The sequence below is a fragment of the Paramacrobiotus metropolitanus genome, unplaced genomic scaffold (genome assembly GCF_019649055.1).
Source record: "Paramacrobiotus metropolitanus isolate TYO unplaced genomic scaffold, Prichtersi_v1.0 Parri_scaffold0000079, whole genome shotgun sequence".
Lineage (NCBI taxonomy): Eukaryota > Metazoa > Tardigrada > Eutardigrada > Parachela > Macrobiotidae > Paramacrobiotus > Paramacrobiotus metropolitanus.
In genome coordinates, this window is record NW_026570299.1 from 72,606 (window position 1) to 97,987 (window position 25,382).

Below are 25,382 nucleotides of genomic sequence, written 5' to 3' on the forward strand. Positions count from 1 at the left end.
AAAGGTTTGCACATCATAGGCGTCAACAAACGCTATTGTAGCAAACTGTTGTCGACGGTTTCAACTTTCAACGCTTTTATATAATATGTAATTGCCATTCCAGTCTCTCTATCACATCTTCTTATTTGCGGTTTTACGAACGTACACCTCCCGATTGTTCTTAAGCAAATGTATTCCAGATTTCAAATTGAAGGATGTCAAAAATAGTTTTTAGATTGATTTTTGCTACAGGGCATTTTATGACGACAATTTTATGACGACCTTTTCGAATACTCCAATGAAACGTCAACTGTACAGAGTGACGGTTAGTTATCACCGTGACGACGGTTACACTCTTCCCTTTAAGTTATAATCGAGGTTCAGAATTTTCATCCGAGCTGCTTTCGGATTAGCTTCAGTTTAGCAGAAACTAAATTTGGGGCTGATATGTATGGCGTTGCTTGCTTTGAGACGCAATTCGTCCAGCGCATCTACACTGGGTTTCATGGTCCTACGTAAAAACTTACTACCACACTCTTGGCCTGTTTTTGCTGTATCAGTGGTCGGGGCTCTTGCGGATTGATCAGCGCCTCACGACATGTCGAATTTAGTCGAAAGCCTGTCGCATCTCATGCTACCGGTTTTAACTGTCGAATGTTTCCCGCGTGCCATTGTAGTACTGCATTGTACTACTACCCGGGAAGAAAAGCTGTTGATACTTGGTCAGTGATGAAGATGCAGGTATTGGTGCTAAGAAGTTCGTAAACACGCTTTTGTAACAGAGTAATTCACCGGGATATTTGCATGGTAAAGCAGACTAAGTACAGTAGCAGATCAACCATGATGAATATGGTGAGTGTCCTTGGATAAAATGTCCTACTTCGATTCAAACATATGGAGAAATGAGAAAATTCAACTTATATAGCGCAGAAATTTGAATGTTTCATATCACGAATCTCCCAATATATGTGAAATATGTAAAACAGCCAAAGCGGAAGGACAGAGAGGCAGGAGGAGTGTTTGATCTCCTTCTGCTCAGCCTGCCTTAAGATATACCATCCTAGCGCAAAAAGCACAGCACAATGAATATTTTTTTAGCATAAGCATTAACACAGAGCAAGTTATTAGTTTTTAGGCTACAATACGGTAAACATGCATGCAAAACAGTGAAACGAAAAAGCGATTTCTACGACAAAAGTGAAAGAATGTAAAAGCTGGATGGTTATCCTGTTAAGAGGAGTCGTTATCCACGCGGAATCACGCCCTCTATGAAGCAGGGGTGATCGTCCAACGACTTTTTAGTGAGTGTATTCACCCATGGTTGCCACCCGCCAGGGTAGCCACTGCTTTTCTGACAGCCATACACAGGCACGTTCCACTTACAGCAGCCGGGCTTGTTGTCATCAGGGGAAGTGACTCTGGCGCCGCCTCCATAACGGGGTTGAGGCTGCGCATCCCCTCCTCTGCACTGGACCCCACTCAGGATCTGTACACCATACAATAAAACTAGCTAGACAGCCATTCAAGCAACGACCACGATTAATCACAGATTGCCACATACCGCAAAGGAAACCAGGGCGCAAAAGGTCAAGAGAATCATCGGATTCATGATGAAACAGGCAGACTACCTAAACCGAAGAAACCTGTAGAAAGCATAAGTTTTAATTTGGATCTGGGAAAGTAAGTGTACTTCACAAATGCGACAATGAGCAAGTATCTCAAACAGCGAGATTTATATCTTTGTAGTTTCCGGTACGCGTCAGTTCCAATTGTTCGGTGCGTTGGTGCCAAAACAAATTTGCTGATAAGCACTATATTCTTGGTATCCCTCAATTTTTAGTCAGCATGCATCCGCGAAATAAGTGCATATTCCGAAGATTCTTGCTGACAAAAGAATAGAGAAACATAGCGCTGTGTGTATTGAGCGCGCCAAGTTATCCAATCAGTGAAAGCTGAACAGGCGGTGGCGGTCCTGCTTTCGCGAAAGCCACTCGAGGAAAACGAAAGCGTTTATCGGAAGCGCCTTTTTGCATAATATATTGTAGATTTTTATGCTGGTCTCAGCTCTTCCAGCGGTACTTACACCTAAGTGCTTCTCCATGAAGCGCGCAGAGCATGTTGTCATGTCAGACTCATCGTTTCGCCTTCCTGTAATTTCAGCGGTTCAGTGTACACACCACTATACAAACACTGTAATTGATTTTTCAAAAAATTTTGAAATCTTAATACAAATACTAATCATGTGCAGAAAATATTTAATTCGAATTCTTGCAACTTAGAAAGCCGAGAAAACTATGGTGCTGCAAGATCAACGAATCTCGGCAATCTTTGTGGTAATAACTGTGATAATTTGTGTTAGCACATCCATAAAATTTCTGAACTACATAACGTTGCAGCCGTTTATGAGGAGTAGAACGTCCCAGTATATGCAGAGTACTAATACCATATAAATATGTACCAAGAATCTGCTGTTATTGTTAGCTCAACGGACAGCGGTGCACGCACTGCACGACTACTGTGCACTTATGAGATTCTGTAACATCCAAAGGTTTTGCAGGTTAGCAGCTGTTGATCTTCGGTTATTTCGTTTCTATCGTCAACCGTAAACGCGCGAATAAACTGCATCCATCGTCGTGCACCGCACATAAACAAGGAACCTTTCAAACACAGTTATTAGAAACTACAGCAAGAATTCATCATCCTCTAATACAGCCGGTTGTGCTGGTATTGCTTCCAACACGACCGCAGTTCGGGTCGATTTCATTTCGATTTTCCTTCAGTTGCAGCACGAAGGTCCCGTAGGAGAATAAAACACCCATCATCTGCAACAGTATTTGCCGGTAACGAGAGTACAAGCATGTTGAAGAGGTACAGTACGACGCTGATGCCGGTCGTAAATAATGACCAGCAAATGCAGATTCTAAGCATTATCGTTGACATCTTACCGTTCCAACGAACGTTCGGTCGATGGCGACAATACCACCCAAGGAAAACCCGGCGGGATTCGACATTATCCAGTATAAATCCGTAAACATTTTGCTAAACTTGAGCGGATTTGTTTGCCAATCAGTCAAAGTCCGGATTTCCTTTGTCACATTCGCCTTAAAATGTGCATTAATACATAGTAATTGATTTCACTTTCATCGGTTAATATTTTTAAATACACCGCATTGTGACTTTGCACAAGTTATGCATAAAAGGCCAGTATATGACAATCTTCCTTGACATCACTGAATTAGCAATATTACCAATACCAGGGTATATGATTTCTTTGACAGCACTTATGTTGGCTGAAAAATCTGATGAATTATTATCATCATTACCTGTTCACGGACATATATCATAGCAGCAGTAATAATCAGGGTGGAAGTTATAGTTAGTGCCACGCTGTATGCGTGAAGTCCTGCCGGTGTGACAGCGGTTGCAGGCGTTGAATTGGCGAAATTATTGATCGTCCATACAATCCAGACAATCGACTGTACAAAGAACACCAGCAGAAATCCCCCGATATGCTGCGACAGGCTTTCGATCAAATTGCACATATTGAAGTAATTGCGAATGTGTTCTTTTAAGATTCCTTCCTCTTTCTCCAATTTCAGGCGCTGCTTAATCCGCAAGAACAACCGACCAATGATGCAGCAGAAAACGACGAAGAGTGTCGCAATAAAGTTGACCAAAAACGTTCGGATAACGAGAAACCCGGTGTAGATGTACTGGATAAATCGTGTCTTAAAGCACGAAACACCGTAAGTATCCGCTACAAATTTCGTTTCGGCTGCGCTAGCTAAACTGAAGCTAATGTGAAACCAGCGTGGATGAAAATTCTGAGCGCACGTCAATATAGTGAAGAGTGTAACCGTCGTCACGGTGATAATTAGCCGCCGTTCTCGTTGAGAAAAGTATTCCGCTTCGTAGTGCCGGATGCGCTGCATGGTTGCCAGAATGTTTTTCCACTCAACTGCCACGATCACCGATGCCAAAAGCGAGACAACTTCCCGTTGTCGCAAACACACCAAGTAGAAGAAGTTTTCCATGGTTCCTGTCAAACCGTACATCAGTAATGGAAACGTGACGCAAGAAACGTAAAAAAACTTGATCACGGTGAATATAATAATCCAGGAGTAAGCGGCGATGACCTTCCAGTAATATTTACCGGGGCGCTCGTGATCAGTCATCCATAACGGACAGATTCCACTGACTTTGAGAAGCGTCTCCCAGAATGTGACTACAACGTTGAGAAACTGACTGATGACCTTTGGGCGTTTTGAACCAGTTGTTAAATCCATCTCCGAGCGGCTTTTTTAGAGTGGTAGGGGAACTGCAGAACCCAGCCTGTATTTATGTAACAAAGTTAAGTGTCCCGTGCTTATGATGGTAGTGAGTGTCTCGCCTAAATGGTAAGGGTTACGTAACAAGGTTTTCGGATTCCCCAGGGAATGAAATAAGTCTTCACTGTTCGGTTTGCCTGGCAGGGCGTTTTTGAAAACGTCGGCATTAAATGCTGGTGATGAAACCCCTCTCGATGATTCTGTTTTCGACAGTCCGGTTCAATAGATGTGTACAACTGCATTTGCAATTGTTAGAAATACTCTGTACATCGAGATAGTGCTATGGAGACAGCGTCGTTTGCGCTGCAGCAGGCGCTCAATTCTGCGTTCATAGCCGCTGCCGCTGCTCCTGAGTTTCGCATCATCATAGCGTAAGGTGCCACACTTTTTGGAAGCAGAAAAACATAGAACGTAGCGCATAATTGCCCTGTCGCTGTGTGCGGTTTCTGTGCTCTCATTTAATTGCGTAAACTTTTATGATCGATCTAACTTTTATTTCTTTTTTCGAGGCTTTAGAAAACACGCTCTGTGAATTTTCTATGCTGTTACGATGCCCGTGTACCATGATTTCCAATTTAGCATTAGCGATCATGTTACACGAAACACAATATTACGATTAAGTAACCGTATGTTACAATTGCAGTTACATCAGAGAAACATACGAAATACCTATTGTAGTTTAGGTTTTTATCCTGCCGGCGTGGTTGCTGTTGTTGCGGCCCTCGTCGTCACACATGAGCTCCACAGTGCGGTATCCACCGGCCTGCAATATTTCATGCACACCATGATGCACTGCTCTAATCTATTTGGCTATAGCGTCCTTCCCGTCAAGTTGTCCGTCGCTATCATGTTGCTAAACGAATCCGGATCCCACAACGCAAAACTTTAAATTACTGCTGCACTCACGTGACAATTTACCTATCTGAATTATGGAACCGGTGTTTCAGCTTGGAACGTGACGGTAAAAACGCTATCCGTGGCTGTGGCTCCACCGGAATCGTAAACTTGACAGGAAGGGTTTGTAAACTTTGCTGCAGTCTCGATGGTAATTTCCGGAGATGTCTGCCTTTACCGGTACTTATTGGAATGAAACGTTTCACCATCGCAATGCTTTCCATTACTTCCAGTGTGCCGACCGCTCGTAGTTGGAGTCTGACATAAGCTGTAGACTGTATGTTCAGATAGAGAGTGTAAAAGTGAACTAACGTAGTTCCTGCTTTTTCTACTGCACAGGTTCTGCAGCGAAATGTTTGCTGTACATGCTCATGTTTAGTAAAGTTCTTAATCTATTGCAGTAGCTTGTTAATTTATTTAGCAGAGAGCAGCATCTTAACAATTGTGTCATAATCAGCACCAATCGCAGCGATCTACTACACTTAAAGGAAAATGACTTTGGAGACAAAGCGAGCACACTGTCTCAATTTTGTCTTTGGAGACAAAATTGGAGACAAAGCGAGTCTTTGGAGACAAAGCGAGCACACTGTCTCAATTTTGCTGATTCTGGTACTCCTTTTTAGCGGGACAGGAGCGCGCTTCTGTGCCACTGTCGCGATTAAAAATAATTGTCATCTCAGTATGGACATGACCGAAAGTCTAAGCGTAATTTCTGTTTTTTTTTTCTACTGAAAGGAGATCCTGGCTTAGGTTCTTATACATACCGTAGCGTAACAGTGGATTTTGCATACAGACTGTAAAATGCAGGATGCATGGCGTTCCTTTTTATCTGTAGGCGGTCAAAACAGCCATTTACTATGTCGCAGAAGATCCTGTATAATTGGTAAGTCACAACTCATTTCGTATTTCTAGACTGCGGTCGCATCATAAAAAAACACTATTTTTTAAATTAATATTTTTTTTATCCATTCATGTTTTTTATATTCATTCATTTCGAATAATTAGGAGGTCGTGGTGGTGGTAGCGGTAGTTGTCGTTGGCTTGCAGTATCCAAGGTTCTCCAGATACATCTAGAGTAACATCATCGCGGTTCACCGGGACAGAATTAGGCCCTCATATACTATAGTGATTACTTTATGGTTTATAGTAGTTCTATGTATTGCAAATCACATTGCGTTAATTCTAAATGATCTGAACTATGGGATGGCACGAGGCGCAGTTGTTAAAGTAGTGTAGTCGGTGTACAATACAGGTACTGTATATGGGCGGGTTTACCTGTATATAGTAGACTCCTAGCTGATAGCCGGTGAAGCTGTCAGTGATGGTCATCACGCCGTAGTTGGGAATGCCCGAGTTGACGTCGCATCCCGGATTGTTGACGTTGACAATCAGAGCGCCGTCGCTGCGCACTTCCGCGCAGGGCAGGTTACTCAGTTGGTAGGATAATCGGTAGAAAGGGCAGCTCTAATACAGATCAATTTGTCACATACCACTACCACTTATTAATTTATTACAAATTTTACAAAAGGTTATACACGAATCTGCAATATACAGACCCAGCAAATATCTGCTAAAGCATGGTACAATTATTCGTTGTTAACTTGTTATACCCAAACTGCGCCTCTTACGCACAGGTACAAGAAATGCACGCAGACTGCTTACTATATAATCCGGGGTAAGAAACTGTTCTTGGCAGTAGATCGGATGGTAGTTTCCGTTGTTTTGTGACGTCGAAAGTGTGTAAGAAACTGTAGCATAAAAAGCAGCGATACTCGTGCCGTTAATTGTGAGGTGATGTTGCAGTGCCGTGCTTAGAGTTCAATGATACTACTAAGGCAGTACGTATTAATTTTTAATGAATAAATTTTCTATGTACCGCTGCAAGCTGGCGGTGTTGTTGCGCCCATGGCTGTTGTTGTTGCCGCCGTGGATGTTGTCGTTGCTCCCGTCGCTGTTGTTGTGCCGTAGCAGCTCAGCATTGAAGTGTCTATCTGCAGTAAGAATTTCACGGTAATTATCGCTCTGGCTATCAATTGGCAATCCTTATTTTCGGCATAGATCTAATATTATAATTTCACAATTATTCATCTTCATCATGGCAACAAAAGTTAGAATTAGGAAGTTGATGGAATTTGGAACTACAACGGAAAACGTAACACTGCAGTGCTGACCTGGATCGAGCTGGTCGCTAGGGTCGCCCCCGTCCAGCTATCCCTTGCTGTTAAGTTGCCCATATAAACGATTCCGGGTCCCACAGCGCAGCCGCCGCTAACGGGATTAAACCGTACTACGCCGAAGCTATCAATGGAGGTACAAGAAAATGGCAATGAAGGTATGCCTGCCACCAGCTGAAAGGTCACCCTCGAAGAGGGGCATCCCTGAAAATGGTTGACAGTACAGTATGGAAAATTCAAGAACATGTTTTGTGTTTGCACCATTTCCTTACTATTACGGTGGCTGGGTTAAACGTCTGATCGCATATCCAGAGATGAAACGGTCCCTGGTCAATAGTTACTGCAGTAAACCAAAAAACAGAGCATAATAAGCACCGTGTTATGTGCCTCAACCACAACAAAATTTTAACAGAAAAATTGTGATTCAAAATGTTTGGCATTTCTTATGACTTTACCCACCGCTGCAAGTAGGAAGTGGCGCGGTGGTTGTCGTTTCCGGTGGACAGGGTGGATTAGGCCCCGGAAGGAGCGGAACAGGGTAGTAGACAACCGGCGCACCGCCTCCGCAACCACCACCGCAACACCGGTTTCCGCCCAGCAGGTAGGATAACATCCCGGCGAACCCGTTACATCCTCCAGATCCAGGATAGCCCCCTCCGTATCCCTGATATCCGGGATAGGATCCATCGCCTCCCCATGGATACTGGCAGTTGATTGTGCAGCACATCAGGCTGCAGATAAAGGTTACCGTAAGCAGATTCATTTTTATAATTTACTATGAGTCCAGTTAAAAAAGGCGCCTTAACGTGGGGTCTGCAGCTGCCGGATGCATGTCTGGCTTTCCGCAAAGGCCTTTATATAATTGTAATTTCTTGTTTTTTTATTACCTTTCCTTATTTGCGAGGTATTTACGAACGTGCACTTGTGTCATTGATTATCGTTTTTACAGGAACTTTTCGTATTTCATAGTGTAAGAGGCCAAACATCTTCTAGTTGTTAAAAGTTTCTGGTGGATATTCTGCCTGGCCGGGATGTCGCTGTGCAACGATTCTAGCGCATACACGTGCCGGTTTTATGATGGCTTATAATCTAGGAACGAATTACTGGTATTTCGGTGTAGAACGTAACAGTAAAACGTTATCAGTGGCGCCAGCGGAACACTTGGCAACTTCTTTGAGAGGTTTTCAGGCTTTGTCCAAATAGTAGCGACGGTAATTCCCGAAGACGTATTCTTTTATCGGTACTTAACTGAATGAAACGTTTCAGGATGGTGATGTGTTCACGTTGCTTTCGGTGGCCGCCATTGCTGCCACAGGGTAGATCGACAGCTTCTGTAGTGAGCATAACAATACTTTTTTCTGCATTTCCTTTTGTGAATTGCATCTTTTCCAACATTTTTATAAAATTAAGCGCTATATGAGCTACAGCGCACATAGTACTTCTTTTGACCATGAAACAAGAGTCATTTTGTTATACGAATAACGTTATTAACGTTATACGATAAGCTGTAAAAATAAAGTGGATATACTGCGCACGCACTACCCGGTACAGAATAAGCATTGCACTGGGGTATACAAGTACCGTTGGCAGTCAGCTGAAGTCAGATTACACGTATAATTACTCGACTTACAACATAATGTTGATGCATGTGCATAATATAATAATTATTACATGCGTATAATATTGATACCTGTGCTGTATTTAAATTTATTTACTTATTTACCGGCTAGTCGACCATGCCTACAGAGTATGTAACTGTACAATTTGAAGTACTTAATATGAGATTAAAGCAAAGTCATTATAAATTGAGGGTACAAATATTTAAACATCATTTATTAAATTATTACAAATCGTTCTTCTCAAGCGAATAGAAACTTGTTGCAGAACAAAAGAAGAATTACAGTACTAGGACTGGATCAACTGCGAAAACGCGGCACCCGCTTTTAGTTCGAAATTCACGATCGGTTATATTAACTGTTCGCCCCAGTTCCCATGCATTTACACCCATCAATAAGCCAAAAGCGCGCTGGCTGAAATCTGTCTTGTAAAACTCGATACAACCTTTAATTCTAGCTTGTAAGCAATTGCAAGCTTAACACTCGCACAATTTCACGTTCGATTTACGTCGGCTTTTCCTGTGCGCCGGCCAGGCAGCTCCAATCACGATCGTGCAACACGCCCATTTCCGGCTGTGTTACGAGGCTTTTACACTCTTGCGCCAAATTTAACATTCCAGTTACAGTTTGCCTGATCTGATTTTTTTATCATTTCCTGAATTTTGTAATTCATTTACTTTTGCGCTTCGCAGAGTAAGTTCCGATATTAGAAAATCTGGGTCGACCCATTGTAGTTTTGTAAGTTCCTAAATCATCGGTATTATGGAGCATTGATTTGCAGATCAAGACTGGGACGCTCAGTAATACCCTTGTCATGGGCCTTGTGCCTGCGAAAAATATCGTTTTCTGAATAATTTATATTAACTCGTTCTTCAAAGTCTGCGATATCTACCGTAGCTCAAAAACACAGCCAGCAGCGCATATCTGCAGAATCTACGAGGAAAGATGGTCGATGTTATGTCTACTTTTCAAATGGAGTCGACTCCTGGGTAGTTAGCCGTGTTTATTTGAGCCGTCACTATGGCAAATTCGGTTCTTATTTTTGCGAGATGGACTCATCTAGGAAGCCGAGGCTCCCATTTACTCTGATGAACTGGTCTCCATTGCGTTATTTCCAGATAATAACAATCACAACAATGTAACGAACTGCTTATCTTCTGACGTACGGGATCGATAAACATATTCGGACGTTTCATCAGTGAGCTCTTCGGTTTCTGTATAAACCAGCAATTCAACTTGCTCTGACTCTGAGGCTGTTTTTACACGGTTGCTGCTGAGGTCGACCTCAGACGCGGTGTTCACACGGCTCCTAATTAGCAAATGATATTATTTTTACATTTTAGATTATTTTTTGGAGGAAAACATATTATCAATAATGAAAAGCAAAGAAAACTATCGAATAACAATCATGCCTCAACCACCTAAATAATCAGCAAATAAAGTATTGGTAAGATTAAATTAGCGCAGTCTGCTACAAAGCCAGTCCGAGGGAGACGGTAGAATCGCGGACAGAGCGATTTTTATAGTCTCCTGTGTCACAAACTTTTCTTCCCGTATCAACAAAACAATTTTCCCTAAATGTCAAATGGTTTTAAAATATGCTGAATGACAGGATCTAGCAACGTACGTTGTCCGATTTGAAAACAAAAAATCTGGTCGAGCGTAAATAAGGAAAACGTGTGTCACTTCCGGTTCGGGAGTGTTCCCGTTTTTGTTGGCCAAAATTAACACAGTTGGTCTGCTTTCCTCAAATTTGATCTAGTTTGATAGCTTATCAAATTCTCTAGGAATACATGTAAGGCTAGAGAGCGTGGCACAACTACAGAATTTGTTTTCAGTTTTTTAAGCATTTATTGCGCCTGAGCGGCAGTAGAAATTGTGCGAGTGTTAAGGGATTTGGCCCGGTACATAGCACCAAGTTCGTGATCATCCAGGGGAAGTTTCGCTGGTGCGCGCTCCCAAACACTTTTTTGCATTGCTTTATGGTATTTTGTAGCCAGAAGAATTGTTTACCTAGGTGAGAAAACCGTTTGCAACATATCCGGTTGCGAAGTTATGAGGGTATCAAAATTCCAAGAGTTTGAATGCAGTCAGGTGTAATAAAGTTCACCGATCCTTTCAAATTTTGCGCGCAATGCACATTACCATGAAGATCGTTTTGACACGGATCCAGACTTCTACGATTTTTTCAAATTTTAAAATGAATTTTAAAATTTTTGAAATTAATTTTAAAATTTGAAAACATGTTAGAACAGTGGATCCGTGTCAAAACGATCTTCATGGTTATGTGCATTTACAAAATTCGAAAGGGATCGGTCCATGACTTTACACCTGAATGCATTTAAACTTTTTGAAATTTTGTTACCTCATAACTCCGCAACCGGATGTTGCGCGCGAAAACGGATTTCACGCCTATGTACACCAATCATTTGGCTACACAATGTCAAAAACCAACCCAAAAAAGTGTTTGAAAGTGCGCGAAAGCGAATATTCCCGTCAATGTACACGATTGTAGCGCTATGTACCGGGCCAAATCCCTTAAGCAAAGAATGACTTGATTACATCAGAATCCCGGTCACGGATTATCCCAGTATCCCAGGACGCCCTGTCGTCGACGTCAGCCCCGGAATGGGTGTCACCAGCACCGGCACACCTGGAACCGTCGGTCCACTGCCGGCGGGCAACCCCACACCTCCTGGGATAGCCCCAACCGTCGGGAGGACACCACCGGGGAATGGCGTGGTCCCGAGCACTTCCAAAGGCAGCGTTGTGGTCGGGACAGTGGCCGGTAGTGTTGTTGGGACGGTAGGTGGGTTGGTGGCAACGGTGGCGCCCGTGGTGATGGGTGGTGGAGTAGCCGGTACACCTCCGGGGCCGATGGGACCGTTGGGTACCGGGACGACGTTAATCGGCGATCCGGGGAAGAGTATCGATACGGGACGTTCGGGGAAGGGTAGGTGCGCCGTGAGGATGTTGGCGCCCTCCGGACGTCCGGGAATCGGATCGCAGATGGTCGTATGAACGACTCCCAGGAATATTAACAACGGTGTGTGGATGGGTAGCATTATCGATGATTAAACGAAATCAGTTAAGGAATTATGAGTATTTTTGCTAAGTTTATGTAAAACTTGGTGCTTGTGTTCCGACTGTTTAATAAGCAGATGCATATTCAGAACACATTTACCGGTATCTGTGTACAACATTACCGATTAACGTTGAGACAGGAAATTTCCGCTTGAGATGCCAACGTGGTTCTTCCTCTTTTTTGTTTGTTTCTTCTTACGCTTCGTCAGTCAGCTGAACATTTTTCTGCCTATGTACTGCGAGTTCGATTCGTTAGTGAATCAACCAAAAACAAACTGCAAAATCACGATCGCAATGCGCTGGATGCAGTTGTATACCTATTTGATGCGCCTTAATTTCACCGTGATTGTTGTAGTACAATAACGGGGATTACACATGAAAATTGTATATAATTTGTACGACAGAAACATTGATCTTAAGTTGTGCTTAATTGATATCTGTGAATATATGTATATGTAAACAAGTTTTTCGAAGCCTAGAAGTATACATTGCCGATAGAAGCCGTACAATTCGTCCGTAATCGTTGTAATCCGGTCCAGGCCTAAACGGTGCTGTACTTGGGCACATATAATTGCTTGTTGTATGACGTAATATGAAAGCATCACTGCATTATTTTATTCAAAAGGCGTGCGTTTGAAGCGATGTATCACTTGTAAATAATCACTTGTTAACCAAAAAAATTCTACCTACAACGGTAGTACACATTCACTGTAGCTCTCGAGCTACGAGAGTCCGATACGCACTGTACCTCTACATACACAAATGTAGTAACCGGTATAACTATGTGGGATTAAAACTTCCAGAACGGCTTCTTCCAGCACAGTCGTATCCAGCCGATCCGTCGAAGTGTTAATACAATGATACGTACGAGTGCACATTGAGACTGATTGAGTTACAGTCGTACGCTTCCGCCCTGCAGGGAGCCCGGCAAGCTAATATAGGCGATTTGAAAGGCGCTAATATACGAGCTAATATAGGCGATAGGCGATTTGAAAGTTAGAGTCCTGTGCACGTTGTGGTAACTGTTTGGCCTCGTCGGATGTTATACACTTCTTTGCTCGCTCGGCTAAAATGTAATTGTACGTGTTAGCTGTAATATTCCTTCTCGCTATCCACGTAAATCGCCATAATTATAAAAATTAATTCGGGCTTGCTGGGTCGTACCAGGGCTTTCGTTCATCCGGTCCCAGGCGTTGAACGGCCAATCGGGGTCCGATGCATAGTAATCATTGCATGGCGGAAGGTTGGCTGTAAAATGTACCATTATTCATCTATACTCGTAGCTACAAAACGTTGTTACTTATTTTTCGTATGGTAAGATCAGTATGCCAAGTAGCCCGATGATGTAATAACATTAATTTATAACTCTTCCTTTCTTCGTGTCAGCCAGAAACACATATGTACATACACGGTGACTACACCTATGAACGTAATGATTTATCGTTTCATGTTTTACCCACATATCTATAGAACGATAAAATGTATTTTGGATTTACTGAGCGAAGCTGCCCTATGTACATATTGCGAATAAGATCCACCAGTTTTACGTAATTAAATATTTCACGCGATTCAGTTTTATTTCGGAAAGTTGAAAATCTGCGGAGTGCTGTACACTTTTCTGTGCCATAATATCATTGATTTTACAGTTTTTACGAAGTAGAGCAACAAATACACGTATAGTTGTTACATACCTTGTAACGGAGCACCGTAAGCATCCCGGTAGATTAGCGACACAACAAGGAGTATCCCGCCGATCCGTAGGTGCTGGTTGCCTTTCATTTCAATGTGCAAAATTCACAACGAATATTATGAATTGTCAAAAAGCCTGTATAACGTAACAGATCCCGGTTAAAAAAGATACGGATCACTCTGAAGCTCTACTCGTTGAATATTTAATTACAGTATGACGACTAAATAATATTCAACGACCATATTTTTGGAATGCCAGTTATATGCTTGTTCGCCAAGCAATAATATTATGATAATATTACTAATATATGCCACAATAAACAGTGGCAGAAAACGGTTTCTCGCAAGTCGGTTCGTGTAGTTTGCCGTCGGAAATGAAATCAGCTCAGAATCAGCTGACAGTCGCCTGTAAACTTTACAATTAATTTAGTAACAGGAAAATGACATAATAATTTTCATTACGGTCCTTGCTCATTGCTGCATGCATGAATTACGCCTAAAGAACGAACTATACCGGAAAGCACCAGTTTCCTTACGGCAAAACAACTTGATTAGGGAAGCAATGATTCAAATATCGGATGCCCATGTCGAAGCGGCGAAAGTTGAGAAACATTTTTGTTGCCTGTTTCATTAAAATACCGGGTGGCTGAACAAAATGGCAGTCTCCTGCTTTCGTTTGTATCTCGCAGACCGTTTGTCGCACCATAAACTGTTTAAGCTTGTTCGATAGAGAATTTTATTAGCTACAAACTTGAAAAGTTTTCGAAAAAATTAAGCCGTCTTCTTTTGCAATGGTGCCAAATGAAACCGTCTGAAATTTTTTCGTGTCCCAGCTCACCAAACATAAAATCTTGTGCCATTTCTTCCCGTTACGGACTTTTTTAAACATTTTAACTGTTTCCTTTAGCAAAACAAGTTTTCTTTCAACAGCGAAAAAGTTGCGGACATGCTGCAAACGCTGAACGAGTTATGCAGTCATGACAGATCGTGACTTTTCCAAAAAATGTCGATTTTTTATTTGGTATTTTCGAGTAATTTCGGTTAAAAGTTTTGGCTGCATGACAGGTTGCACCAAAAAATGCAGGTTTAAATTCAGAATGTAGCTAACACATTGCCTTTCAGAAAAAATATTAAACCATTTAAGCTTTAAGAGCGCTGGTTAGAAATTTGCTTTCAAAAACTTTGTTTGCCGGTTTCACGAGAATTACTCGTGCAACGTCTTTGCTATTCAGCGCACTGGCCAAGCACGGTTGCTAGAATACTGCAGTTCCTTACAATAAAAAAAAACGAGAAACAACCCCTCTACCAAAAACAGTAAAATAAGCTGCCTTAATGCCATTAGTTGGAGAGCAAGAATTTTTAATTTAGAAACGGATAATTTTAGATTTTCGCTTCCAGGACATCGTCCAAACCCAGCCAGTTCTACAAAACAATTTATAAAAAATTTCGGCCTTATGGTAAGTTTGACTTCACTTAACTTTTTTATGTTAAAAGCAATGCTCTATCGAATGAAAATCGGATAACGTCAATTAAGTGTTGGACGGATCCAGCGCACCATGATAAAACAGACGGCCATTTTGTTCAGCCACCCGGTAATCGTGTGCAGATGATGCAATTTGCATTAGGGCTGACATATTTCGACAATCTGACGATCTATCAGGAAGGAGTTTTGTTTGATTGCTCTAAATACAGTGCATGTACAAATATAGGAGGTTTATACTGGAGCAGCAGCAGTACATTGCAGCATTGTTGTGACCACATCGATACAGAACAAATGCGGCTTTTATAGGACTTCCGCTTCGCGAAAAAAACGATTCCTCACGTGCACGACTAACTGCTTAAGGGAAGTGGCCCGGTACATGGCACCAAATCCTTTACATTCACGAAATCTTTCACTTTTGCGCACTCCCAAACCCTTTTATCTTTTGTTTTATGACATTCTGTAGCCAGATGATTTGCATACACAAGCCAGAAAACCATTTGTGCGCGCAACATCCGGTTCGGGAGTTAGGGCTCCTAGAAAATTCAATAAAGTTTAAATGCATTCAGGTGTACCGAAAGTCTCATTATGGACCGATCTCCTTCTAATTTTGCGCGTAAATGCACCTGGCCAGGAAGATCGTTTTTGCACCGATTCCAGGATTCCAAGAGTTTTTTTTCAAATTTTAAAGTGAATTTTAAAATTTTTGAAATTCATTTTAAAATTTGAAAAACATGCTGGAACAGTGGATCGGTGTAAAAACGATCTTCATGGCCCTGTGCATTTACGTGAAAAGTTTGAAGGAGATTAGTTCGTGATGAGACTTTTGGTACACCTGAAAGCATTTAAACTTTTGGGAATTTTCTTACAGCCATAACTCCCGAACCGGATGTTGCGCGCACAAACGGTTTTCACACCAGTGTACACAAATCATCTGGCTACAGAATGCCATAAAACGAAACAAAGATGTGTTTTGGAGTGCGCGAGAATGAAAGTTTCCGTGCACGTACACGAATTCAGTACCATGTACCGGGCCACTTCCCTTAATGCTCGTATACAGATATACGAATACTAGCTATAGTCAAAGCACAGCCAATAATGCTAAATTCAAGGGTAAGGATAACGGTGTAATTACCGACTCCGATAACGAGTACATGCACACTGCGTTTTGATTAAAATCAAGGTACTTAACTTTTAACTACATGCGGTGCAGCACTGATTGCATAACAGCAGCGCTCTGTAATTTAGTCACTTTAATAGCTCATAACATTCTTGTCTTATAATATTTTCAAAATTTGCGGGTTATTTGCAGTCATGGATTTATGCTATGCGATTGTGCCCCGGTAGGACAGGTTCACCCTTTATCCGCGCCCTTGCGTACCGCATATGATTAATGTTGTTGCACTAATCTTTCCACAAACAATACGAGTAGGGATCGGCACACGATGCAACAGTGCAATTAAGAACCGCGTGCACATGTACACTGGGAGCGGTAATTCTTGTTTGGTATTGTCCACTAATTTTAGCATCATCAAAATTAAATAATACGCTGTGTAAAAGTTGTTGATACTGCGATTTATCTTTCAAATTAATCCGATCACAGATTTTGTGCAATTATGAGCGCAAATGCACAATGCAGAAGTGCCTAGTTATGTTCGTAGACGGTAATCTGAATAATTAAGAAAATTATTCAGTATATGGCACTCGTACAAATGGTAAGGGAAAAAATGCTTTGAGTGCGTGAAAGCGAAATTTCCATGCCTGTGCCTACACGGATCTGGTACAAGGTACCATGTTACGGTACGAGGTACCTTGCTGCTCTCATGCATGCAACATCTGCGTAAATCACTTGTCATAAATTATTACGTCGTCAAACACGTATATGTTGCCGAACTTTGTGAGTTAATTGTGAAATTGTGGTTATGTGTTAAACGGTGATTCCATCGTATGTGGGTTAAAAAAACGTACCCGAAACAATAAACAATCAAACTGAACTGAGGCAAACGGCCTGCGGTACCTGGTACTAGTATATGTAAACCCGGATATAGATATATAAACATTTACTGCAAACGTTCCCTTAAGGGAAGTGGCCCGGTACGTGGTACCAAATTCGTGTATATGCACGAAAACGTTCAATTTCGCGCACTCCCAAACACATTTTTGTTTCGGTGTACGACATTCTGTAGCCAGAGGATTTGTATACACTGGCGTGAAAACCGTTTAGTAAAGTATCATTTAGAATTCAAACAAAATAAAGATGATTTTACGGAAAAGCGGGTTTTAATTACGCAGCAGCATATACGTCATAAACCGGTACATACATTCACATGTGCAGGCGGTCGAATAACAGAAAACATCTCCTTTAAATTCGCCGCCGATGGTGCTGTTCCCAATAGTAAGTATATTTATATAATACGGTTTTATTATTTGTTTCGAAATGCGGTTATCTTTCTTATACAGAAAACCTGCAGCTCTTTCACATGGAGGTTTATGAGGTCAAAAAATCATTGCGAGAACCCTTGTATAGGTACGTACATTCGTACGCCGGGATCATACTAGGTGCTTGGAATATCTACAGGTTAACCAAATATTGTAACTTGTACAGAAAAGAATTTTTTGTGGTTGTTTTATACAGTTTGTCTGCATTATGTTGCAGGTCATTTGCGCATGCTGCTTGCAGATATACGCGATATATTCAAGCATACTTCTATTACTGATTATTGTAAAATTATGATTATGATTATTTTAAAATCAGTATGACGATTACATCAGCTGGTATATAAAATATGTATCTATACGGTATTAAAAATTGTAAAGGTAATAAATATACATCAAAAACACACAGACGGTTATTGTAAGTATTATACGTAATTATAAGTGAGAAAACCTGTCGCTACCGTGCATATCCGCCATCAGATCCGATACTGAAATTAGCTTCAAAACTGGATGATTATTGTGAGTAATTGGAAAATTTCCCGATGGATGAATTGCCGCATAGTATTCCCGATGATACACATTGCACACTAATTTAAATAAAAGAAAGATGATTTCATTTTGCTTACACCACCGGAAGAGAAAAATGATTCTGCAGAAACAGCCAGAAACCTTATTTATTCAGCTGACGAACCGGTGAATCAGCCGCTACAACGTTGAAAAACGATTGGTCGACTTGCCGGAAATGGGCGGTCGGTCTGCCTCCGCACTGACTCACCACTTGTTGCCGCGGCTTATAAAGCCTGCTCGAAAGTTTCCAAACTGAAAGCCTGCAAGTTGCAACAGCGATGCAAGAGAAAAATCTGCTGACTTCTCAAATCTGCAGCAGATTTTCAAAATTAAAACCAAATTCATTTCTAATTTTATCCCTTCTTAAAAGTTACAGTTTATTTTAATTTATATTTCCTGTTATCCACACTAAAAAGTGTATGGATTATCTGTGATAAATTCCCATATTGGCGTAAAAATCGCCAGTGATCGAGAGTGCCTGATTTTTGTGTTGAACCTGGCTTTCTGATTTTGCGTTGATTTTTCGGGTAAGTCATGACTGTAACGTTCGCCAAGGTTTTCTCAATGTTCCGATTAATTCTGAATATTTTTTTAAATTTTCTACTATTATATTTTGCAAAATGCGTGTGGTGGTACGAAGATGAACGCGGTAGATGTACGTTTTTGCCCGGTTGCGAGTTTGCATGTTCAAACACGTTTTCACGCGTTTCGGTTGGGTTCGCGCATGAACACGGTTCTCTGCCTCCCGCTGCATACAATGCATTTTTTCATTCTTCCTATCTGGCCACCCACGCGTCAACAACCGGTTTATGGGGTTATGATTTATGAAACTGAGCGGTGGTGTTAATTTTCCCGACAATCTGCGCTGTTGTATGGTGATTATTTGTGCACCTGTTGAATGTCGTTGTGCGCATTCATTACGCATTTGACGATGATACTGTCTGCATTCCTGCATGAATGAACCGCTTGATCGGTGCATTTGTCATTTTTGTGTGCAGGTGGGTACGAATAGGCCGGATAGTTGTGGCGGACGGCGGAGAAGGGAAGGGAAGGCCTGGGGCTGTTTTTTTGATCAAGTTCGTGGTGAGTGTTCAAATCCGCAAAGATGAGGAAAAAATTTTTAAAAATATTCAGTAAATTTTTAGAATTATTCGTTTGGTTTGAGGGTTTCGGGAATTTTAGTAATTCTTAGGAATTTATTCGCCGGAATTATTATTTGACGATTTTAGAAATTATTATTCCGTTGAGTTTGTTTATTATTTTTTTTATGAACCGCTTTGATTCATTTTGTTTTCAGTAAAAAATTCTTAAAAGATCATTTTTTACTATGAATATTATTGAATTTTGCTGTTGTTGATTTTATTGTGTTGCTTTTTTGGAATTTCACGGTGTTGCAGTTGTGTTATAAAAAATACTGCGTTCCTCAAGTACTAACTCAACGTATTTTTTCACTGCCTGATTCAGTTTCAACAGGTGCAAACCGTACACACTTCTGTTTTTTTGGCTATTAATAGAAAAATACATAAGTGACAGAATTGTTGAAAAAGAAATTATTAGAAAAAAATACATTAAAAGAAAATTTTTGGTTATTAATATAAAACTAATTATATTTTTGAACAGTTAATAGGCTGATATGTGTTTCATGCGATAGGATGCCCGAGATCTCAGCGCCTTTTCACTACGATTTTTTCATTCTCCATGTAGTTTTCGTCTGAAGGTTTACGATTGATGCTTAATGAGTGATTGTTTCCAAATCTCTTGTTAAAAGTAATCATGTAGATTTTAAAGTGTGGAATATAAATAAATAAAAAGGTTTTTGTACAGATAGTTCGGCAGATTTCCAATTTTTGTCGGTCTTGTGCATCAATTTATTCACAGAAAATAAATTTGTGTATAACTAATCACCGATTTCCGTTTTCTTTTTGTTTTCGTTGTATTTGTGTTTATTTACTGTTGGTTTACTTTAGCGATTGCCACGGGTGTGATAATTTACCGTAGATTTATTTTTATAATTTCTCCGAAAATGTTCAGCGGATAAAACGTTTACGTCTGTGAAAAACTCCCTGGAAGCGATAAATTCGGTTATCTTTTGTTTGCTTTGTCCGCGCTGGAATCGGCGATTTTATTTGGCAAGTCTGGCTGCGTAGCGCACAAGTGCCCATCACGTTTTTGATAGTTTACCGATCCGCAACACGGCAACAGAGCAAACATGCGAGTGCTTGTGTCGTAAAATTTTGTCCGCTGTTTTCATACGATAAACAACGATAACGCTGACGCATTGCGGCGGCGCAACCTTCGTGCCGAAATTACGACAAAACGTTTAACCGGTTGCCGGTGTGCGTGATAAAGCGGATTAGTTTAATTACTGTTTTTCTGTTACGCTTGCCGAAAATACCGGCAGAATAAAAACGGAGCGCTTGGAAAACTGTCTCGTATTGGCTGTTTTTATTTACGGTAAATGCATCGTATTTTATTTATTAAAAATAAATTTGCTATTCGTGTTTTTTTAGATGAATATTTTATGCCGCTGTATAATCGATATTAATTTAGGATGGTTAAATTTTGAAATTTTTGCAAAACGTAATTTCTGGTGCTTCCAAGATTAAGGCAATAAATTTCGAAATTCTCAGGTATGTGAGATATTGTTACATAATTTAGTGAATGAGAAGTACACATATAATGTCTCTGTATTTTGATGTTTTAAATATTTGTACACGTTATACTGATATTTTATCTTTAATTTGTTTTTCATGTTAAAACGAGTGGTAATCAGAATGTCACTTCTTTAAGATATAATAAACTTTAATTTTTCCTTTTTTTAAGTTCTAATGTTTCTGTTTTTTAGATTTTTAATTTTTCTGAATTTGTAATTTGTTTAAATTCTCAAGAAATGTTTTACTTGTAGTTGTGGACATTCTGTAAAGAATGGAAGAAGATAGTGAAAGGCACTCGAACAGCTATCTCCGGCGCCGGCACTCCGGCAATGGCGATCGTCTCCGGTTGGATACTGCCGAATCCTCCCCGCCCCGCTCCCGCTTAGTCCGGGAGAATTTCAAGTATTTTCCCGTGCAGATCCCCTCCTCCCAGGTGCTGATGGAGCGCATTGTGGAGCGCGTGCGCGGTGTGGAGAAACTGAAGGAAATCACGACGAAGAGCATCAGCGTTCCGCTTCTTCTCAATTCCGCCGGCCTACCAATCGATCAGGTTCCCGAAGACTATCACGAAGTAATTTTTAAAAAATTTTCTTTAGCGCGTAATGCGAGGTTTTCTTTTTTTTTGCTGAATTTTTAAAAACCTGTCTAATCCGCATCATTTCCAACACAGCAGAATAAAATAATCGTCGTGTTGAAAAATCGGAAAAAATATTTTGTCGCACCGGTAGATTGCCGGTAAAGTGACAGTATCAGGTTGATAATTCTCGATAATTTTTATTTTGGGTGTTGTATTTGTTTAGCCGTTCATATTGAATGGATACCGCTGTCACAATATCGGCGCGTACCAGTCGCTGCGCAGTGGCTTCCTGGAGCGGAATAACGAGGCCATTAACGTGTGGACGCATTTCCTGCCCAGGTAATGACCGAAGACAACCATAGGAAATGCAGCAGAAAACTTTTGGGTTTATCTTTGATTTTGCGCCAATTTGATCGCCGTTTCTGGGGTCATCATTTCCAGGTTTACACCTTCATATCTGTTGTAGTTGGAGTATCCTTATTTATCAATTTTCCTCTATTAATAATCGTAAATAAAATTAAATATATACATACACATGCGAATTGCATCGGATGGCAGACAAGATGCTTTCGTAGTGCAGCGGCACGCGCAGAATTTGATCCATTGATAGCGTGGTAAGCCGTTCGGCATTTAAAATGAGACGTCTTCAGTTTTGCGATAGAGGTTTTTAATTCGTTCGGATATATTTTTTTCGCAGGAAGGAACAGTATTTCAATAAAACACTGCAAATAAATAGAGTCTGCTGGCTGCCGTTAGCCGCTGTAATTTTTTGATGTTATAGTTGATAATCATTTGCAAAACTAGCTGAGGGAATAGCTGATGGGCGGATTAAACTGTCTTAAATTTATTGGCCAAAAAATTATTCTTTTGCTACGCGTAAGTAATTAATCCAGTATATTTAGTCCGTTTCGTTGTGGACGCCAAGAGTATGTAACGTTGATGCGGGATGTACGGTATGTTGAGCTGACGCGGTTGCTTTTCCCTCTGCAGCGTGTACTTTCTATGGCGGTTCTGCAACCACCTGGGCAGTGTGGAATACGGCGACGCCTACTTTACGCCGTGGTTCCTCTACTCGCTGACGCTGGTCATGTATCCCATGCTCTCCTCCCTGGCGCACGCCCTCAACAACATGTCCGTCCGGGCGCGGCACATTTGCTTTTTTGTCGACTACCTCGGATGCAGTTGGTATACTGTTGGTACGTTTAACATATATTATATTTTTATAATAGATAAATAAAATACGAATTAGATTGAAGGATTAATAAAAATACAGTAAACATTTTTTCGTTCCGTTTGTTTTGGTGGTGATTTCGCCTTGGATGAATTTTGGCCCAACACGGAAATTTATGGGTGCATCATAAATAATAATATTTCGATTAAAAACTGACTGCAAAATGTACGAAGAAAAATATTTTGTGGAAAACGTTCTTCGTGAAAACAGAATAAAATTTCAACGGCAGAGTATATAAAACGCTTGAAATGAGTTAGAATAATTTTATTAATATTTATTTGTATGGATTGATTGCCTCTGCACGAAATACTGAATTGTACATGACTGTTCAATTTAATTAAACCGGTATTTGTACAGGAGCGGCCATTTTATACCACGCCTACTCCTTCCCCAGTGAAGCGCTGGGCAGCGTCTTCGACCGCTACTTCATCTGGATCGCCGGCCTGAACGCGGTGCTCAGCACCGGCACGGCGTCCGCATCCCGCTTTCTTCCGGTAAGTCCAAAACACTGACTGTGGGATCCTGTAGTGGTTATGGGTTTGACTGGCCTTCGTGGCTCGTGTTATTCCCGTAAATGCCGCCAGATGGTCCATTCAGTCTTACTACTGAGTCGGTACTCTGTAGTGTTTCGTAGTGAAGTGGATTCTTTCGCTCAGACCAGTTCCAGTGATCTTACCAGTACATTTGTATTTACGAATTACGATAACATGATGTCATTTTTATCTTTAAATTACGCTCACTTTATTTAAAATAATTAATTTAATCTTCGCCTAATAATAAGTCCGTTTTTATGAGGCAGACGAAACATTCGAAATCATCGCTTCTTGTTTCGTTACAAGCTTGACGTCAGCCCAACACAACTGTCGATCAAGAAGGGCTTTTTAGCGACCTAGATCCAATGGTCTGCGTACTCGAGCACAGTAATATGGGTATGTGGTTGCAGCCGGGCAAAGTGCGGAAGACCGTGCGGGTGTTGGCGTTCGGGCTGCCGTATCTGTACGACAGTCTGCCGCTGTTCTACCGCTTCTACACCGGCACGGAGCATCCCTCCGAGTTGGCCGCGCTGGACCTGTTCTTCCGCAAATTCATCATGACGTCGCTGGCGCTCTTCTTCTACGGCTTCCATGTGCCCGAGCGCATTCTGCCGGGACGGTTCGATATCATCGGGCACAGCCATCAGCTGTTCCACATCAGCAGCGCCGTGGGTACGCTATACGGGATTTATTACTAATTTTTTAAAATTAATTACATAATTCAATTATTCCATAATCGAGCGGAAGCAAAATTCAGTTATTATTAAATCGTTTACATTAGATTTAAATTGGCTTTATGATGACTCAATTAACTCTATTTAACGCTATTTTCTGTCGGTAACAAACCAGCTACAGGCGATCTTTTCCCTGGGTATACAGGCAAATTTGTTTTAAAACTGAAATTAAATCTGAATAAATTAAATACCGATTAACGGTAATTGTCTCCCGTCCCAGCGAAATTCTGGGTTCTTTTTGGTGGCTTTCTCTTTGAAAATTTCTTTCCATATTACTACCGCAAAACAACCCTGCTTAGCTAAAGCCAAAACTACATAATTTGACTCGCTGACCAAACCTACTACGAAGTAAAAAAATCGATTTGAAATACACTGCTTCATCCGTAGCAAAATAACCCCATCTGGAAAAGCAGCAGAAATTTCTAATCGGTCAAATTATACGGAAGCCTACAGAACGAAAACTGCAATAAAAAGAAAATATCGTAGTGAAGTGGTGATGTAAGCTGGATGTCCTGAACGTGCAGTATTAATCAACATGCCGAACTACAGATTAAATCATTATTTAGCGAAATAGATGATGTTAAATTTTTTAATAAAAACCCAGCAGACCGAAGATTTTCCGTACAGCAAATATCTGGTAAAATGGTGGCGTGAATGTTTTTTCTGAATAAAATAAAAGTAATTAATAGCAATTTGAAACATAAATAATATTGTTTGCAGCGAGTTCCTATCAAATGGAGGGCAGCTGGCTGGATCTGCAGGCCCGCCGCGGCCTCCTGCAACTGCCCAACCACGCCCAGCACGTAGCCTGCGCTTCGCTCGTCGCCTGGAGCGTGCTGGCCATCAACACCGGGATTGTCCTGTTCTTCGCCTGGCGCATCATGACGGCGCCGGCGCCCCCCGCTGTGATCGTCCGCAAAACGGTGCCAAGCCCTGTTGAGACCAAATCTTTGCAAAACTGACCATAAGGTTAATATTTGTGATTTTTGTACTAAGTGTTGTTGATTTGATTTTGTGCTTCTATAGAATTTTAGTCAATTGGTGGTGGGAGATTTCGATGTTCTTATTAAATGGAAAATAGATGCTTTGTGTTTTCTAGCGCCTGTAATAAATCAAAGAAGGCCAAAATTAAAAGCGATAAGACGTTTATTCGACAAAATTACCAGTTCAGAGCGGAAATTTGTTGACGAAAAATTTCAAAACATAGAAAGATTTCTGTTTCTTATTAAAAAAATACTTGCTCGCTCGGCAGAGAGAAAAATTGAACCAAGAAGACTTTTAAGTTTATTTAATGGCGAAAAGCAACCGAACCCAGGCTAGCATGCGACGCTGTACTACGAAATTCACTGAACAGATTCTGCCTTGTCGTTCGTGTAGTTTGATGGTTCTCAGTCCAAACAGTCAGT

At 41.0% G+C, this 25,382-nt stretch overlaps 4 protein-coding genes across 6 annotated transcripts; 1 reads left to right on the plus strand and 3 right to left on the minus strand.

Moving 5' to 3' along the window:
* Nucleotides 1-6,012: 6,012 nt before the first annotated feature.
* Nucleotides 6,013-8,193, minus strand: LOC129595561 (uncharacterized). Its single transcript, XM_055492605.1, has 7 exons — nt 7,835-8,193; nt 7,648-7,715; nt 7,373-7,579; nt 7,078-7,192; nt 6,864-6,949; nt 6,477-6,665; nt 6,013-6,271 (listed from the first exon to the last, which is right to left on the minus strand). The coding sequence occupies exons 1-7, from the start codon at nt 8,136-8,138 to the stop codon at nt 6,203-6,205; spliced, it is 1,038 nt and encodes a 345-aa protein (XP_055348580.1). The 5' UTR covers nt 8,139-8,193; the 3' UTR covers nt 6,013-6,202.
* A 3,380-nt stretch (nt 8,194-11,573) lies between these two features.
* LOC129595531 (uncharacterized) lies at nt 11,574-12,056 on the minus strand. Its single transcript, XM_055492574.1, has one exon. The coding sequence runs from the start codon at nt 12,054-12,056 to the stop codon at nt 11,574-11,576; it is 483 nt and encodes a 160-aa protein (XP_055348549.1).
* A 620-nt stretch (nt 12,057-12,676) lies between these two features.
* LOC129595512 (uncharacterized) lies at nt 12,677-14,180 on the minus strand. The gene is made up of 4 exons (XM_055492552.1): nt 13,767-14,180; nt 13,240-13,323; nt 13,060-13,141; nt 12,677-13,016 (listed from the first exon to the last, which is right to left on the minus strand). Exons 1-4 carry the CDS (start codon nt 13,852-13,854, stop codon nt 12,968-12,970), a joined length of 303 nt encoding a protein of 100 aa, XP_055348527.1. The 5' UTR covers nt 13,855-14,180; the 3' UTR covers nt 12,677-12,967.
* A 4,335-nt stretch (nt 14,181-18,515) lies between these two features.
* LOC129595504 (membrane progestin receptor gamma-like) lies at nt 18,516-25,115 on the plus strand. 3 transcript variants are annotated; one of them, XM_055492537.1, is made up of 8 exons: nt 18,516-18,774; nt 19,246-19,330; nt 21,153-21,472; nt 21,702-21,817; nt 22,469-22,674; nt 23,067-23,203; nt 23,653-23,914; nt 24,697-25,115. In XM_055492537.1, the coding sequence occupies exons 3-8, from the start codon at nt 21,173-21,175 to the stop codon at nt 24,936-24,938; spliced, it is 1,263 nt and encodes a 420-aa protein (XP_055348512.1). In that variant the 5' UTR covers nt 18,516-18,774; nt 19,246-19,330; nt 21,153-21,172; the 3' UTR covers nt 24,939-25,115. The 3 variants fall into 3 exon arrangements, with proteins under 3 accessions (XP_055348512.1, XP_055348513.1, XP_055348514.1); XM_055492538.1 differs by lacking the exon at nt 19,246-19,330; XM_055492539.1 differs by lacking the exons at nt 18,516-18,774; nt 19,246-19,330 and adding an exon at nt 19,989-20,701.
* The last annotated feature ends 267 nt before the right edge of the window (nt 25,116-25,382 follow it).

What these genes read in the sequence shown, in the direction of transcription:
- LOC129595531 (XM_055492574.1), bottom strand. Translation starts at nt 12,056, where the DNA reads ATGCTACCCATCCACACACCGTTGTTAATATTCCTGGGAGTCGTTCAT.
- LOC129595561 (XM_055492605.1), bottom strand. Translation starts at nt 8,138, where the DNA reads ATGAATCTGCTTACGGTAACCTTTATCTGCAGCCTGATGTGCTGCACA. An exon ending in TTCTTACCCCGGATTATATA is followed by an intron (nt 6,666 to 6,863) that starts GTAAGCAGTCTG and finishes GATCTGTATTAG; the next exon opens with AGCTGCCCTTTCTACCGATT. An exon ending in TAGGAGTCTACTATATACAG is followed by an intron (nt 6,272 to 6,476) that starts GTAAACCCGCCC and finishes ATGTTACTCTAG; the next exon opens with ATGTATCTGGAGAACCTTGG.
- LOC129595504 (XM_055492537.1), top strand. Translation starts at nt 21,173, where the DNA reads ATGGAAGAAGATAGTGAAAGGCACTCGAACAGCTATCTCCGGCGCCGG. An exon ending in TGGACGCATTTCCTGCCCAG is followed by an intron (nt 21,818 to 22,468) that starts GTAATGACCGAA and finishes TTCCCTCTGCAG; the next exon opens with CGTGTACTTTCTATGGCGGT. An exon ending in CCGCATCCCGCTTTCTTCCG is followed by an intron (nt 23,204 to 23,652) that starts GTAAGTCCAAAA and finishes ATGTGGTTGCAG; the next exon opens with CCGGGCAAAGTGCGGAAGAC.
- LOC129595512 (XM_055492552.1), bottom strand. Translation starts at nt 13,854, where the DNA reads ATGAAAGGCAACCAGCACCTACGGATCGGCGGGATACTCCTTGTTGTG. An exon ending in TTACGGTGCTCCGTTACAAG is followed by an intron (nt 13,324 to 13,766) that starts GTATGTAACAAC and finishes TACATTTTACAG; the next exon opens with CCAACCTTCCGCCATGCAAT. An exon ending in GACTCTAACTTTCAAATCGC is followed by an intron (nt 13,017 to 13,059) that starts CTATCGCCTATA and finishes CTTTCAAATCGC; the next exon opens with CTATATTAGCTTGCCGGGCT.